Source organism: Oncorhynchus clarkii, chromosome 5 (assembly GCF_045791955.1).
Source record: "Oncorhynchus clarkii lewisi isolate Uvic-CL-2024 chromosome 5, UVic_Ocla_1.0, whole genome shotgun sequence".
Taxonomy (NCBI): Eukaryota; Metazoa; Chordata; class Actinopteri; order Salmoniformes; family Salmonidae; genus Oncorhynchus; species Oncorhynchus clarkii.
In genome coordinates this window covers 21,081,248-21,097,523 of record NC_092151.1, presented here as the reverse complement: position 1 = coordinate 21,097,523, position 16,276 = coordinate 21,081,248, and the positions used below count along the sequence as shown (strand labels likewise).

The following is a 16,276-nucleotide window of genomic DNA, read 5'->3' as shown; positions in this document are numbered from 1 at the left end:
TTATCCATGTGTATCAATGTTCTCTCGCTTCATATCTCAATGCAGAAGATTAGTCATTACATGCACTGGAGCGTGTTGAAAATAATACAAATAGTGGCTTTACCTGCAATAAGTATAGATTATCAACAGAGGGAGCCACTGCACTTTATTTTAGAGAGTGGGGATGCATTCTAATGCAGTCTAATGCTTAAAGAGTGATGATATATTCTCACAAAGTGAATGAACAAATAAGTGACTGAAGTGAGTGAATGAGTCTTTCTTTCCAGTCTGTCTGTCAGTCAAGCCCTGCTGTATGTCCTGGTAACAGCTGAAGGCTGGGTGGGGGACATGAAAATAGCCCTTTGCTCTGGAAACCAGCATGAAAATATGAAACGCCGCCAGCAAACCAACCCCCCTCATGACGTCATCCAGCTTCTAAAACAATCTGCTGCTTTAAAAGACATTTTTCAGTAACAAGATCAAGGAATAGAACAGGAATACCACGAGAAGACACCTGTGTACTTCTGTAATACCTCAAACTGGCAGGAAAACACGCACATTTGGAAACACTTGTTTAGGTGCTGCTGTGCGTTTTGTTGCTAACCTTACTTTGCTACCTGACAACTTGACTGTTTTTACTTTTTAATTACCGTTTATATTTTTGCTTTTTCCCTCGCTCAACTTTTTTTTCAATAAACTTTTTCACTACGGACGCTTTATCTGGACATGGCTCTACACGACCTCCAACAGCCGAAGCTAAGTAGTAACATTAACATAATGCCTTCTTATTTCAGTCGCTGTACTCATACAGGAGAACGATCGCCTTATGGCGAGGATAGCTGTGCTGCAAGCCCAGATTCAGACGCAATCGTTAGGCAAGGGTTATTTCAGTGTAGGAAAGGATGAAACAGCGTCTGTTTCACCAGTAAGTACAGATAGTAACGTTAGTATAAATCACCTCGCACAGTCAGTGCAGCCGAACAACTTTCTCATGGCTTCTGTAGGGAAATGCTGTAGGAATGCTCAACTGGTGTCGCTCATTCAGCCGACAGAAACTTTCAACTGGTTCTCCCCATTAAGCAGCAAGTCGTAGTCAGAGGCCGAGCCTTCTCTGGTCTCTACTCCTTCCGTTACGGGTTTCGAGACGCCGAAGCCTCCCACCATTAGCTCTGACAAATTGAAAACGCTAGTCATTGGCTACTCCATTACCCGTAGTATTGGACTTACACTGTTTACCAGGGGGCAGGGCTACCGACGTTAAGGCTAATCTGAAGATGGTGCTGGCTAAAGCTAAAACTGGCGAGTGTAGAGAGTATAGGGATATTGTTATCCACGTCGGCACCACCGATGTTAGGATGAAACAGTCAGAGGTTCACCAAGCGCAACATAGCTTCAGCGTGTAAATCAGCTAGAAAGATGTGTCGGCGTCGAGTAATTGTCTCTGGCCCCCTCCCAATTAGGGGGAGTGATGAGCTCTACAGCAGTCTCACAACTCAATTGCTGGTTGAAAGCTGTTTTCTGCCCCTCCCAAAAGATAGAATTTGTAGATAATTGGCCCTCTTTCTGGGACTCACCCACAAACAGGACCAAGCCTGGCCTGTTGAGGAGTGACAGACTCCATCCTAGCTGGAGGGATGCTCTCATCTTATCTACGAACATAGACAGGGCTTTAACTCCCCTAGCTCCACAATGAAATAGGGTGCAGGCCAGGCAGCAGGCTGTTAGCCAGCCTGCCAGCATAGTGGAGTCTGCCATTAGCACAGTCAGTGTAGTCAGCTCAGCTATCCCCATTGAGACGGTGTCTGTGCCTCGACTTAGGTTGGGCAAAACTAAACATGGCAGTGTTCGCCTTAGCAATCTCACTGGAATAAAGACCCCCTCCATTCCTGCCATTATTGTAAGAGATTGTGATACCTTAGATCTCAAAATAGGGCTACTTAATGTTAGATCCCTCACTTCCAAGGCAGTTATGGTCAATGATCTAATCACTGATCATAATCTTGATGTGATTGGCTGAAACATGCCTTAAGCCTGATGAATTTACTGTGTTAAATGAGGCCTCACCTTCTGGTTACACCGCTAACATTTATGATAGCAAATTTCAATTTACGTCTTTTGAGCTTTCTATCATGAAATCTATGAAGCCTACTCAATCAATTTTTATAGCCACTATTTACAGGCCTCCTGGGCCGTATACAGCGTTCCTCACGGAGTTCCCTGAATTCCTATCGGACCTTGTAGTCATAGCAGATAATATTCACATTTGTGGTGACTTTAATATTCACATGGAAAAGTCCACAGACCCACTCCAAAAGGCTTTCGGAGCCATCATCGACTCATTGGGTTTTGTCCAACAGGTCTCTGGACCTACTCACTGTCACAGTCATACTCTGGACCTAGTTTTGTCCCATGGAATAAATGTTGTGGATCTTAATGTTTTTCTTCATAATCCTGCATTATCAGACCACCATTTTATTAAGGTTGCAATCGCAACAAATAATCTGCTCAGACCCCAACCAAGGAACATCAAAAGTCGTGCTATAAATTCTCGGACAACCCAAAGATTCCTAGATGCCCTTCCAGACTACCTCGGCCTACCCAAGGACACCAGAGGACAAAAATCAGTTAACCACCTAACTGAGGAACTCAATTTAACCTTGCGCAATAACCTAGATGCAGTCACACCCCTAAAAACAAAAAATGCTTGTCATAAGAAACTAGCTCCCTGGTATACAGAAAATACCCGAGCTCTGAAGCAAGCTTCCAGAACATTGGAACGGAAATGGCGCCACAACAAACTGTTGTGCTAGTCTTCCGTCTAGCTTGGAAAGACAGTACCGTGCAGTATTGAAGAGCCCTTACTGCTGCTCGATCATCCTATGTTTTCAATTGAAGAAGAACAATAAGAACAATCCAAATTGTATTTTTGATACTGTCGCAAAGCTAACTAGAAAGCAGCATTTCCCAAGAGAGGATGGCTTTCACTTCAGCAGTGATAAATTCATCAACTTCTTTGAGGAAAATATCATGATCATTAGAAAGCAAATTACGGACTCCTCTTTAAATCTGCGTATTCCTTCAAAGCTCAGTTGTCCTGAGTCTGCACAACTCTGCCAGGACCTAGGATCAAGAGAGACGCTTAAGTGTTTTAGTACTATATCTCTTGACACAATGATGAAAATAATCATGGTCTCTAAACCTTCAAACTGCATACTGGACCCTATTCCAACTAAACTACTGAAAGAGCTGCTTCCTGTGCTTGGCCCTCCTATGTTGAACATAATAAACGGCTCTCTATCCACCGGATGTGTACCAAACTCACTAAAAGTGGCAGTAATAAAGCCTCTCTTGAAAAAGCCAAACCTTGACCCATAAAATATAAAGAACTATCGGCCTATATTGAAACTCCCATTCCTCTCAAAAATGTTTGAAAAAGCTGTTGAGTAGCAACTCACTACCTTCCTGAAAACAAACAATGTATACAAAACGCTTCAGTCTGGTTTTAGACACCATCATAGCACTGAGACTGCACTTGTGAAGGTGGTAAATTACCTTTTAATAATGTCTCAGAAGCCAACTGATCTGGCATCATATTCATTTAGTACAAACACATATTTTTAGCTGGTTGGATTACCGAAATATGGTTCCTTTCCCCCCACCTTCTGATGTTCCCAGACTCTCTATGTTAAACAAGGGATTTCAAGAATCCTTTTGTAGAGTCAAGAGAGAGGAAAGGGAGAAAATAATTTATGGGAGGGGTCATAAACCTCACCGACAGGCCAACGTCATGACACCTCCTACTATATCCTCTACCCCATACTCCTACTATATCCTTGAATCCTATCTACCTACTATATCCACAGAACAGGTAAGTGTCCAAAGGTATCAGTCCAATTATCAGAAGTTGTACCAGGTTGTTCTCAGTCCAAGCACGTCCTTCGGGCTATGGCATGAATAATCCACTAACAATGTCACTTTGGGAATATGTGACATCATCTCCCTCCCTCCCTCCCTCCTTCCTTCCTTCCTTCCTTCCTTCCTTCCTTCCTTCCTTCCTTCCTTCCTTCCTTCCCCTTCCCTCCCTCCCTCCCTCCCTCCCTCCCTCCCTCCCTCCCTCCCTCCCTCCCTCAAATCCATCTTCCCTTTCTGTTCCTGCATAGAAATAACAGATTAAATCAAATTAACCTTAAATTGTACAGGCGTAAACTATGCCTGTACAATTTCAGGTCCCAGATTACAAAAAAACATGGATTTTGTCTCACACCTCGTGTTTTACAGTATCTAAAAATAAAACATCACAGTTTTAGTGATACCACTAACTTCCTCCACATGACCTCCCTCTCTCCTATCTCCTCTCCCACATCCCCCTCCCCCTTCTTTTCTCTGTAAATGTAATAGGTTCTCAATGTGTGTGAGAACCTACCTATCACTTCCCCACCCTGCGTTGCACCAGTCCAAACCCCCATGCCAAGCCTCATACAGCTGGTCAAACGACGCCATGATGGAGTCCTGATCGGAACATGCCCACTCAGCGTCAAAGAAGTTCAGGTTGTAACGAACCAGCTGAGGGAAGTAGGGGTAGATGATAACAGGGAGAGGAGAGAGGAGAGAGAGAGAGGGAGAGAGAGGGAGAGAGAGGGAAATAGAGAAGAGACAGGAAAAAATCAATACCATAACAGCAATAAATAACACATCAATTTGCTTCGGGTTTTATGTCTTCACTTAATCTCTCTTTAAACAAAACAGTAGTTGTAAACAAAAACGAACTGTAATAGCTAAAACCCCATTACCTTATAGCCTTTTATCAAATCCTACTATTTCTATTCCAGTGTTGTGTTTGTGTGTGGTGGCTGTAGGCCTGTAACTCCAGGCTTTAGATTGGCAATGGTTGATCATTCTCATATATAATAAAACAGGTCTGGCTGGGTGATGTATGGAGTTATACCCTGTCCCACGGAGGAGAGCCAGGAATGGAAATATAATTGATGAACTCCATTACTCTGGCCTGACTGTGTGTGTGTGTGTGTGTGTGTGTGTGTGTGTGCTTCTGCATGAGTGTGCTTGTGTGTGCACCTGCATGCGCATGCCTGTGAGTGTGCACGTGCGTGTTTGTGCGCGTGTGTGTGCCCCTGACAGTCCTCCTGGGTAGTCTCAGCTCGTGGTGCTATATATAGCCAGAACCCTGAGCCAGCTAGACAAGGACAGGCTGCTACGGAGTTGACACAGTCACTTTACCACAGCCCAGTCACTTAAAATGATGGTTCTCCCAAAGTTAGTCAAACATTTCCATACCTCAAAAGTGATCGGAGTGCATTTTAAATGCTGTGTGAGGGCATACTTTCAGTGACTGTGTGTGTGTGTGTGTCTACGAGCATGTGTTACCTTGCAGGTCCAGAGACACCACACCCGTGCCGTTTTCCATCCCGTCGATGACCTCACACTTATATCTCCCATAATCCTCCAGTGTGAGCTCTGTGATGACCAGCGACGCATCGGTAGGAGCCGAGTCCTGTAAGTAGATGCGTCCATGGAAATGTCCGTAACTCCGCTTGTGGAAACCCATGGCAGCGAACACATCCCCCTAGAACAAGATGAAGAATAATTTGTAATTGATGTCATCAGTTGGCACCAATGGATACTTCCTGGTCTCTTTTATGACAGACTATCCCCCATATTGCAATACTTTTGAACAGACCTGTAGAGTATCTGACTCTGACCAAAATTCTTGCATTATATGGATGGAAAAGGAGGTTTGATTCAAGTTTTGCCCTGGTCTATTTTATGACATAGGTTATTGTAGAAACACACCTCTTTGAGGTATTCTGAGGTCAGCTTAGTCCATTTTATCCTCAGTTTGAGGTTGGTGGGCAGTGACACGTCTCTGTGGTCTGACCAATCTGATTCCAGCTTCAAGATTGCTTCGATCACGTGGACTGGGATATGTTCCGGATAGCCTCAGACAACAACATTGATGTTTACGCTGATTCGGTGAGCGAGTTAATTAGCAAGTGTATAGGTGATTTTGTAATCACGGTGACAATTAAAACCTTCCCCAACCAGAAACTGTTTATATATGGCAGCATTTGTGCAAAACTGAAAGCACGAACCACTGCTTTTAATCATGGCAAGGTGACCGGAAACATGGCCGAATACAAGCAGTGTAGCTATTCCTTCCGCAAGGCAATCAAACAAGCTAAGCATCAGTATAGAGACAAAGTAGAGTCGCAATTCAACGGATTACAAAAAGGAAACCAGCCCCGTCGAGGACACCGATGTCTTGCTCCCAGACAAACTAAACAACTTCTTTGCTCGCTTTGAGGACAATACAGTGCCACTGATATGGCCCACTAACAAAACATGCGGGCTCTCCTTCACCACAGCCAACGTGAGAAAAAACATTTAAACTTGTTAACACTCGCAAGGCTGCCGGCCCAGACAGCATCCCTAGCTGCGTCCTCAGAGCATGCTCAGACCAGCTGGCTGGTGCGTTTATGGACATATTCAATCAATCCCTATCCCAGTCTGTTGTTCCCATATGCTTCAAGTGGGCCACCATTGTTCCTGTTCCCAAGAAATCTGAGGTAACTGAGCTAAACGCACCGTAGCACTCACTTCCGTTATCATGAAGTGCTTTGAGAGACTAGTCTAGGATCATATCACCTCCACCCTACCTGACACCCTAGACCCACTCCAATTTGATTACAGCCCCAATAGGTCCACAGACAACGCAATCACAATCACACTGCACACTGCCCTAACCCATCTGGACAAGAGGAATACCTATGTAAGAATGCTGTTCATCAATTACAGCTCAGCATTTAACACCGTAGTACTCTCCAAACTCGTCATTAAGCTGGAGGCCCTGGGTCTCGACCCCGCCCTGTGCAACTGGGTCCTGGACTTTCTGGCGGGCCGCTCCCAGGAGGTGAGGGTAGGAAACAACATCTCCACTCTGCTGATCCTCAACACTGGGGCCCCACAAGGGTGCGTTCTCAGCCCCCTCCTGTACTCCCTGTTCACCCATGACTGCGTGGCCATGCACACCTCCAACTCAATCATCAAGTTTGTAGACGACACAACAGTAATGGCCTTGATTACCAAGAATGACGAGACAGCCTACAGTGAGGAGGTGAGGGCACTCGGAGTGTGGTGTCAGGAAAATAACCTCTCACTCAATGTCAGCAAATCAAAAGAGATGATTGTGGACTTCAGGAAGGCTACTTTACTACTACTATTCAGGACTTTCAGCCTCAGGAGGCTGGAAAAATGTGACTTGTCACTGAAAATCCTCACTAACTCTTACAGGAGCAAAATTGAGAGTATCCCTGTCGGACTGTATAATCGCCTGGTACGGCAACTGCACCACCCACAACCGCAAGACTCTCCAGAGGATGGTGCCGTTTGCACAACACATCACCGGGGACAAACTACCTGCTCTCCAGGACACCTACAACACCCGATGTCACAGGAAGGCGAAAAAGATCATCAAGGACAATAACCACCCGAGCCACTGCCTGTTCACCCCGCTTCCATCCAGAAGGCGAGGTCAGTACAGGTGCATCAAAGCTGGGACCGAGAGATTGAAAAACAGATTATATCGTAAGGCTATCAGATTGTTAAACAGCCACCACTAGCACAGAGAGGCGGCTGCCTACCTACAGACTTGATATCATTGGCTAATTTAAGAAATGGAACACTAGTCACTTTAATAATGCCACTTTAAGAATGTTTACATATCTCACATTACTCATGTCATATGTATATAATGTATCCTTCACTATCTATTCTTTACTCTCTAATACATCTTAGCCGCTCTGTCACTGCTCATCCATACATTTTATACATACATATTCTCATCCCATTCTTTTACTAGACTGTGTGTATTAGGTTTTGTTGTGGAATTTGTTAGATATTACCTGTTAGATACTGCTGCACTGTCAGATCTAGAAGCATAAGAATTTCGCTACACTCGCTATAACATCTGCTAACCATGTGTATGCGACCAATACAATTTGATTTGATTTGACAGACATGAGGAATATAAATGAGGTCATTGAGATAAAGAGAAAAGTCAACAGTATTACTACTTCTGGTGTTCTGTTATGCATTTGGAGAGAGTGAGATATTTGTCTGTTGGATTAATTGACTAGGATTGGGTCAAGCCACTGGAATTTAATGAAAGCGTAAATAATAATAAATTATTGTTTGTGTAGTTACTTCTGATGAAAGCTATAAATGTTCACAAATGTTTATTTAAAGTCAGTCATCTTCAGAACATCAATTAAACGTATTCTTGATTTACTGTCGGCATCAGACTGAAATAGTATTCCCATAGTGCCAGAATGATGTTTCTATGTGCTGTAGTTGAATGTTAGCTTGGGTACCTGACTTTCTCCTTTCAACAATGCTATATAGGTTTAGTTCTTCAACAACAATCTTCTGGCTCACAGGTATGGTACAGAGAGTATTGTTTTCAGAGCTCTGTAACGTTCTGATCTGTCAAGCAGAGTTTGTGCAAAGCAGAGTGTGGTGCCGGTAACCATAACGTTGTTATGATGCTCTTACCATGCTAATAGCCTAAAATCGTGGGCAGAGTTTAAGGTAAACCTCAGCTCTCAACTCACTCTCTTACATTTCACCAGCTTACACCATGGGCTCTCAAACAAAAAGAGAGATATAGCTTGTACTGACAGATGTTATTTTAGGGATTTGAGTGATTTGTTTATCTCTAAACACACATGGGGGACAGGACACACAGTCAGAGATAAGGAGAGACACTCTGGCACTTTGAGGGAGAGATGACTGTCTGTCAGTGGGAAGGTACAGTACGTACGGCCACTGTGGGGATGACGTCATCGATGCACTTATTGATGAAGCCAATGACTGATGTGGTGTACTCCTCAATACCATCAGAGGAATGGTACATATGGGAACGTATTCCAGTCTGTGATAGCAAAACAGTCCTGTAGCTTAGCATCTGCTTCATCTGACCACTTTTTTATTGATTGAGTCACTGGTGCTTCCTGCTTTAATTTTTGCTTGTAAGCAGGAACCAGGAGGATAGAATTATGGTCAAATTTGCCAAATGGAGGATGAGGGAGAGCTCTGTGTCTGGAGTAAAGATGGTCCAGAGTTTGTTTCCCTCTGGTTGCACATTTAACATGCTGATAGAAATTTGGTAAGAATGATTTAAGCTTCCCTGCATTAAAGTCCCCGGCAACTAGGAGCGCCGCCTCTGGGTGAGCGTTTTCCTGCTTGCTTATGGTGGAATACAGCTCATTTAGTGCTGTCTTAGTGCCAACATCAGTCTGTGGTGGTATGTAGACAGCTACGAAAAATACAGATGAAATCTCTCTAAGTGGATAGTGTGGTCAACAGCTTATCATGAGATACCCTACCTCAGGCGAGCAAAACCTTGAGATTTCCTTAGATGTCATGCACCAGCTGTTATTTACAAAAATACATAGTCCCCTGCCCCTTGTCTTACCAGACGCCATTGTTCTATGTTGATAATGTTGTCGTTCAGCCACGAATCTGTGAAGCATAAGATATTAGAGTTTTGAATGTCCAGTTGGTAGTATAATGTTCCGCGTAGGTCATCAATTTTATTTTCCAAAGATTGCACGTTTGCTAGCGGAATGGAAGGAAGTGGAGGTTTATTCGATCGCCTACGAATTCTCAGAAGGCAGCCCGCCCTCCGGACCCTTTTTCTCCTTCTTCTCTTCAGGCAAATGATGGTGATCTGGGCCTGTTCCCGAGAAAGCAGTACATCATTCACGTCGAGCTCGTCTGACTCGTTAAAGGAAAAAAAGGGTTCTGCCAGTTTGTGGTGAGTAATCACTGTTCTGATGTCCAAAAGTTATTTTCGGCCATAAGAGATGGTAGCGGCAACATTTGTACAAAATAAGTACAAAGAAATGGTTACAAACAAATGCAAAGAAACAAACAAAAAAACACAATTGGTTAGTAATACGTAAAACATCAGCCTTCTTCCCCAGCGCCATTTATGTACTGGATAGATGGATAGCCATCTATTTTCAAAACATTGGATTACCAACTTGAGCGGTGACGTCTCGGTTTGCATCACATTTTCACATGGACGTATATGAAGGAAAAAGGAAACCGCACACTGTTCTTGATAGTATCACTGATATTTAATAAGCTTACGTATCAGCCTCACCGCCTTCGTCAGCTTTTGTGAATTTTTTTTACATTTGCACCCTTATGTAGACCTAGCCCCGCCCACATCCGTTCCACACATCGAAGGGGGTTGGAGGCGAAGAAAAAACAAATAAGTGCTACCAAATATAACAATATGCATTTCATAAATATTACAAAAGTGTATAAATAACACATATTAAACACGTCTGTAAAACCACAATGAGAACAAAGCAAGTTTTCATTAGTCATTGGGTACATCGTAATAAAGGTAAAAATAAAAAAAAATATTGTATGAAAAACATCAGAGTAATCTTAAATAGGCACATAATTCATGTTCAAATTCACAACATAACATACATAGGCATTTCATTATTAAGTCCTTTAGGAAATAATGTCTGGAAGGTGAAAATCCAAAAACATTCTCTTTTACTCAGAGTATTATTAATATCGCCTCCCCTGTCTGATATCTTAACTTTCTCTATGCCACAAAATCTAAAGGTAGAAATGTCATGCTTTAAGTCATCAAAGTGTACTGTGACTGGATAATCCCTGTCATTTTTCCTGATTGAACTTTTATGTTCACTAATTCTCTGCTTGAGAGAGCGGGAGGTTTTACCAACATAGCAGAGCCCACATGGACATTTAATAATGTAAATAACATGGTGGAACACGTAATAATGTCATTTATTTAGAACCGTTTTCCTGTGTGTGGGTGGCAGAAATATTCACACTTCATCATATTGTTGCACTGTACTCATCCTCTGCATTTATAGCTACCATTTGGTAGAGGGCGTAAAAGAGTCTGGCTGATTTTCTTTTGTGGCTGGCAGTTGGGATGAACCAATTTATCGCGGAAATTGCGACCTCTCCTATACACAATAAGTAGTGGACTTTTAAATTCAGCTGGCAAAACTGGGTCCGATGATAAAATATGCCAGTGTTTCTTGACCACATCTCCCACTTTTCGCGAGTTCAAAGTATATGTAGTTGGGAACATTACGGAGTGTTCTTTAGCTTTAGTATATGTAGTTGTGAACATTACGGAGTGTTCTTTAGCTTTAGTATATGTAGTTGTGAACATTACGGAGTGTTCTTTAGCTTTAGTATATGTAGTTGTGAACATTACAGAGTGTTCTTTAGCTTTAGTATATGTAGTTGTGAACATTACGGAGTGTTCTTTAGCTTTAGTATATGTAGTTGTGAACATTACGGAGTGTTCTTTAGCTTTAGTATATGTAGTTGTGAACATTACGGAGTGTTCTTTAGCTTTAGTATATGTAGTTGTGAACATTACAGAGTGTTCTTTAGTTTTAGTATATGTAGTTGTGAACATTACGGAGTGTTCTTTAGCTTTAGTATATGTAGTTGTGAACATTACGGAGTGTTCTTTAGCTTTAGTATATGTAGTTGTGAACATTACAGAGTGTTCTTTAGCTTTAGTATATGTAGTTGTGAACATTACGGAGTGTTCTTTAGCTTTAGTATATGTAGTTGTGAACATTACGGAGTGTTCTTTAGCTTTAGTATATGTAGTTGTGAACATTACAGAGTGTTCTTTAGCTTTCGCAGTCTTTTTTGTAGCAGTTCATCTCGTGTTTTTTCCAATGCCAAATGAAGAGCTTCATCCATACATTGTGGCGAATAGCCTCTTCTTAGAAACCTAATGCGCATCTCCGCTGTTTTTTCTAGATAATCCTCTGTGGACTGGCGTATACGGCGCAGTCTGACAGATACATGGACATATATACAATACTGAACAAAAATATAAATACAACATGGAAAGTGTCGGTCTCATGTTTCATGAGCCAAAATGAAAGATTCCAGACATTTTCCGTACACACAAGAACCTTATTTATCTCAAATGTTGTGCACCCTGGTCCTGCCTCCGTAACAGTTTATAAATTCCTTTTAGAAAACATTTCAATTCAGCCTTTGTGGTCTGGAAAGTATAGGGACATCTGGTGGATGGAAAGTGCAATATTAAAAAATATATTTGTGTAGTTGAAGGATCATTCTCTGTAGCCTTGGCAAAACAGAAAAGGGCTCACAACTCGCACAGCTGAGATGTCTTTGCCTGGATGGTGAGTGATTGTGACTTTGACACCATATCTTGTATTTTTGTAGTTGAAGGATCATTCTCTGTAGCCTTGGCGGGGCTGCGACTAGTGGTTTCCTCATGATTGACTCAAGGGGCTTGTTTGGGGTCGTAGTAGGCAATGATTCAACTACGCTCAAATGGAAAAGGACCTCTATTACAAGACATGGTGTCAAAGGAAAAGATCTTAAAAAATTAATTTTTCTGGAGTTCCTTCACCTCAGTTAGTGACACAAAAGTGAAGGTTGTGAAATCAACTACGCTCACCGTCCAGGCAAAGACATCCCTAACTGGTAGGTGCAGTACTACTGCAAGAAGGAAAATCCATCGGCTACGCTTCCAAACTTCTCACAGACTGTGAAATCAACTACGCTCAAATCGAAAAGGAGCTCTACGTCATTCTGTTCGCTCTGTTCACAATCACTCACCGTCCATACGACGAGAGGGAAAGGGCAACTACAAGGAGCTTTGTCGTGGTCATTTCCTGTATTACTAAATGATGAGAGTTACAAACCATAAACCAGTCAGAGTTATACTTAAACTTCATATTTTAATAATATGAGCTTCACCATAGCCCTGTGACTCTCAGATCAATTCAGTGTCTATAAATTAATTCTGAGAGTCACAACATAATGGCAACTGAGATCTTCTATAGCAAAGATCCACCCCTCTCAACTTACATGACAAACCACAGATCTCAGGAACTCTTCACAAAGGGCCTTTTACTTGAGAGAGGAGTATCCCATAGCCAGATAGCATTAGCTATAAATTATCGTTCAGTTTGGTCTCTAAGACGAGGTTCTACTTCTCATTCTTGGTACTTCATAGTACCAAAACATTACCTCATCCAATGGCATATATCAATTGTCAATTCTAGATTATCCCATCTCAAATACGCACCCTCCTAGACAAGCTCATGGAGGGGAGTGAGCCTCTAGGTCATATACTAGGTCAAAATTCATGCAACATCAGAGGGGTAATACAATGGTTCCAGACACTGCCATACTCCTCCCCCCAATGGGAAAAGGAGGGAGTGACTGGAGTACAGACATTGTGGAGCCCTTCACATGGTTTAACAGATACATTCACATATGAAGACAATCCTGACCTCTCCCCTCTCTGGGCCCCAAGTGACTTTTCCCTAGAGAAGAAAGGAAAATGCAACTGCCAACAGTATAGTCGAAAAGAAGACATTCTAATGACAAGTTTAAAGTAAATAAAACATCTTATTTATCTATGTTACCTAACTAATTCTGATTCAGCTACGACAGCTTGCAGTGGCAATTGCACGTTACGATGCTTTACTTGCTGAACATTTTCCATCAGTATGTATGTGGATGACAAGTCATTGTGGAATCCAACCACAAGCCCCTTGAGTCAAACATTAGGAAACCACTAGCCGCAGCCCCGCCAAGGCTACAGAGAACGACATTGCTTGGAAGCGTAGCCGATGGGCTTTCCTTCTTGCAGTAGCACTGCACCTAGTCGTTTCCTCATGACAAAGACATCCCTGTCGCAGACACACTCTCCAGGAAGTTTCTTACCTATAAGGACAGCAGCCTCAGTGAAGGCATGGACATGCAAGTGCACACTGTGTACAGCATCTCTCCCTTTTTCACCAATCCAGAGGAGCATCCACTCTGCTCGAACGTAAATGTTTCCATCAGTACGTACATGGACGACAAGTCATTTATCACTCACCATCCAGGCAAAGACATCTCAGCTGTGCGAGTTGTGAGTCCTTTTCTGTTTCGCCAAGGCAACAGAGAATGATCCTTCAACTACACAAATCATTTTTTAAATATTTCACTTTCCATCCATCAGATGTCCCTATACCTTTATGAATTATGAAGCATTTATGCGCGTTTTTTCAATACATAAATGCTTTTAAAAAATCACAAAATGTGACGTTAGCTACCAAATAAGTTGTTTTCATCAATTTTCCAAAAACAACTACAAAAACGCCATTCCTTACGCAATAGGCTGAACAAGTTAATGAACACGCGTAAAATGACAATAACAAGTGCTCTAATCTAATAATTAATCTAACAATCAAACAGAAGGGGTTTTGGAAAAGTAGGTACTTTTTGTAAAAAAAAACATCTAGTGGATGTATAGTGTCATTAGAGTAGGAAATCTCTATTAAAGACGAAGGCTGGAGGAACATATTGTTTCTATAACATATGAATAAACGATGGAAGGGATTTGTTTTCACATGGTCTTATAGCTTGTTACTTCAGAGGAAAAATAGTTGATGTGTAGAAATTAAATAAGATCAACTGTATTCGTGGCATTGAGCTCAAGAATGACATTTGTTTGTCAGCACACAGAGTCTGTGTAGCGCAGTCAGTCAGTCAATCAGTCAGTTTGACCCTTTTCTGATATCAATGACAACAGAATTTGGTTTTGTTGCTCACAGTAGAAAATAAAATAATACATTCTGAATTAACATAATAAAAATAGCATAAAAAAAACACAATAAGAGCCAAATATTGATTACACAATGACTGAAGACACAGTATGCATCCCAAATTAGTCCATGGCCCAGATGGCCAAATTTCACAAATTGTTCCACTTTGGCGTGGCAAAGTCTAATGACAATTGTCATTAAGGTCCATGTCTGTGGGTTATGTTTTGGTATGATAACCACTCATATGAGGTAGCTAAATGTGGATCACTGGCATTGGTTAATTGGACCAACAGGATTGAGGATTTGCAATGTAATTTTGTATTATCAGGGAACAATCTTTGCAAAATAAGGCAATTGATGTTATTAACTTGAGGTATGAAATAACGTACAAAATAATTGGAATGTTAACGACATCTCCATGGGTCCACCTTGGGGGGTTAAGGGTCATACCTGTAGGCATTTTGGGGTATATTGATGAGACAGAATGAGCAGTATTGGAATGTGCTTTATTATCACATCGTACCATAGAGGATAACTACACCAAACCTCCCACAGAACAAGGAGACCCATTGGAAAAGTTTCATAGAGTCATCATAGATTTAATGTAAAATCAATCACAACAGCCTATTTTCAAATTGGTGCCATTCATTTCAATGTGGAGGAACTGAATAGATTTTTCAGGGCATAAATTAATAAATAGTTGGTGTAGTAAGACTGAAATGGACTGAAAATGTGTGTTAGTGTGAGGAAAGTGCTAAAAGATGTCCCAGTATATGTATTTAGTAAAATATTACCAGAGCGTCTGCTAAATTACTAAAATGTAAATGTAATAATGGTAGAAATATGACAAAACGCCAAAAATAAGGTCTGAAGTTAAAACGGGCTTATAACATGACCTAGCTAGAACAGGGCGCTGGATGGATGAAGTGGCGCCCCCTGCTGGCCCACATTGGGCACTCTGCCCTCTTCTTCTTGGGTCAGGGAGCTGGCTGGATGAAGTGGCTACAGTGGGGATCGGAGCCCCTGTCCAGGGGTCGGCTCCGGCTCCCTGGGGGAATTTAATAGAACCACAGGCAGGGGCCGGGACCTCTCTCCGGTGGTCGGACACCCCTCCCTGGGTTTGTCCATCCCTCTCTGGCCGTCTCCCCCCTTTCTTCCTGGTGAAAAGAGCAGGGTGGATGTAATGACGCCGCCTAGGAGGTTGAGGGTAGGTTGTTGGCAGGGTTCGGCCCCCCTCTCCCTGGTTAGGCCCCATCCCTCTCTGGCCCTCTGTAGGGAGCAACAGTGGCTTGTGAAAGTATTCACCCCCCTTGGCATTTTTCCTATTTTGTTGCCTTACAACCTGGAATTAAAATAGATTTTTTGGGGGGTTGTATCATTTTATTTACACAACATGCCTACCACTTTGAAGATGCAAAATATTTTTTCTTGTGAAACAAACAAGAAACAAGACAAAAAAAATCAGAAAACTTGGGCGTGCATAACAATTCACCCCCCCAAAGTCAATACTTTGTAGACCCACCTTTTGCAGCAATTACAGCTGCAAGTATCTTCGGGTATGTTTCTATAAGCTTGGCACATCTAGCCAATGGGATTTTTGCCCATTCTTCAAAGCAAAACTGCTCCAGCTC

At 42.2% G+C, this 16,276-nt stretch overlaps 1 protein-coding gene across 1 annotated transcript; it reads right to left on the bottom strand.

Annotated features, from left to right (window-relative positions):
- Positions 1-4,398: 4,398 nt before the first annotated feature.
- Positions 4,399-8,905, bottom strand: LOC139409649 (hyaluronan and proteoglycan link protein 1-like). Its single transcript, XM_071155069.1, has 4 exons — positions 8,809-8,905; positions 5,788-5,912; positions 5,361-5,560; positions 4,399-4,567 (listed from the first exon to the last, which is right to left on the bottom strand). The coding sequence occupies exons 1-4, from the start codon at positions 8,903-8,905 to the stop codon at positions 4,399-4,401; spliced, it is 591 nt and encodes a 196-aa protein (XP_071011170.1).
- Between the last annotated feature and the right edge of the window lie 7,371 nt (positions 8,906-16,276).

Bases quoted from the DNA above. Each gene is read 5' to 3' on its own strand.
- LOC139409649 (XM_071155069.1), bottom strand. From the start codon at position 8,905: ATGTACCATTCCTCTGATGGTATTGAGGAGTACACCACATCAGTCATT. The intron at 5,913-8,808 runs GTACTGTACCTT...AACATATCCCAG, and splicing joins CATCCCCACAGTGGCCGTAC to TCCACGTGATCGAAGCAATC. The intron at 4,568-5,360 runs TAACACATGCTC...TCCTCTCCCTGT, and splicing joins GTGTCTCTGGACCTGCAAGG to TATCATCTACCCCTACTTCC.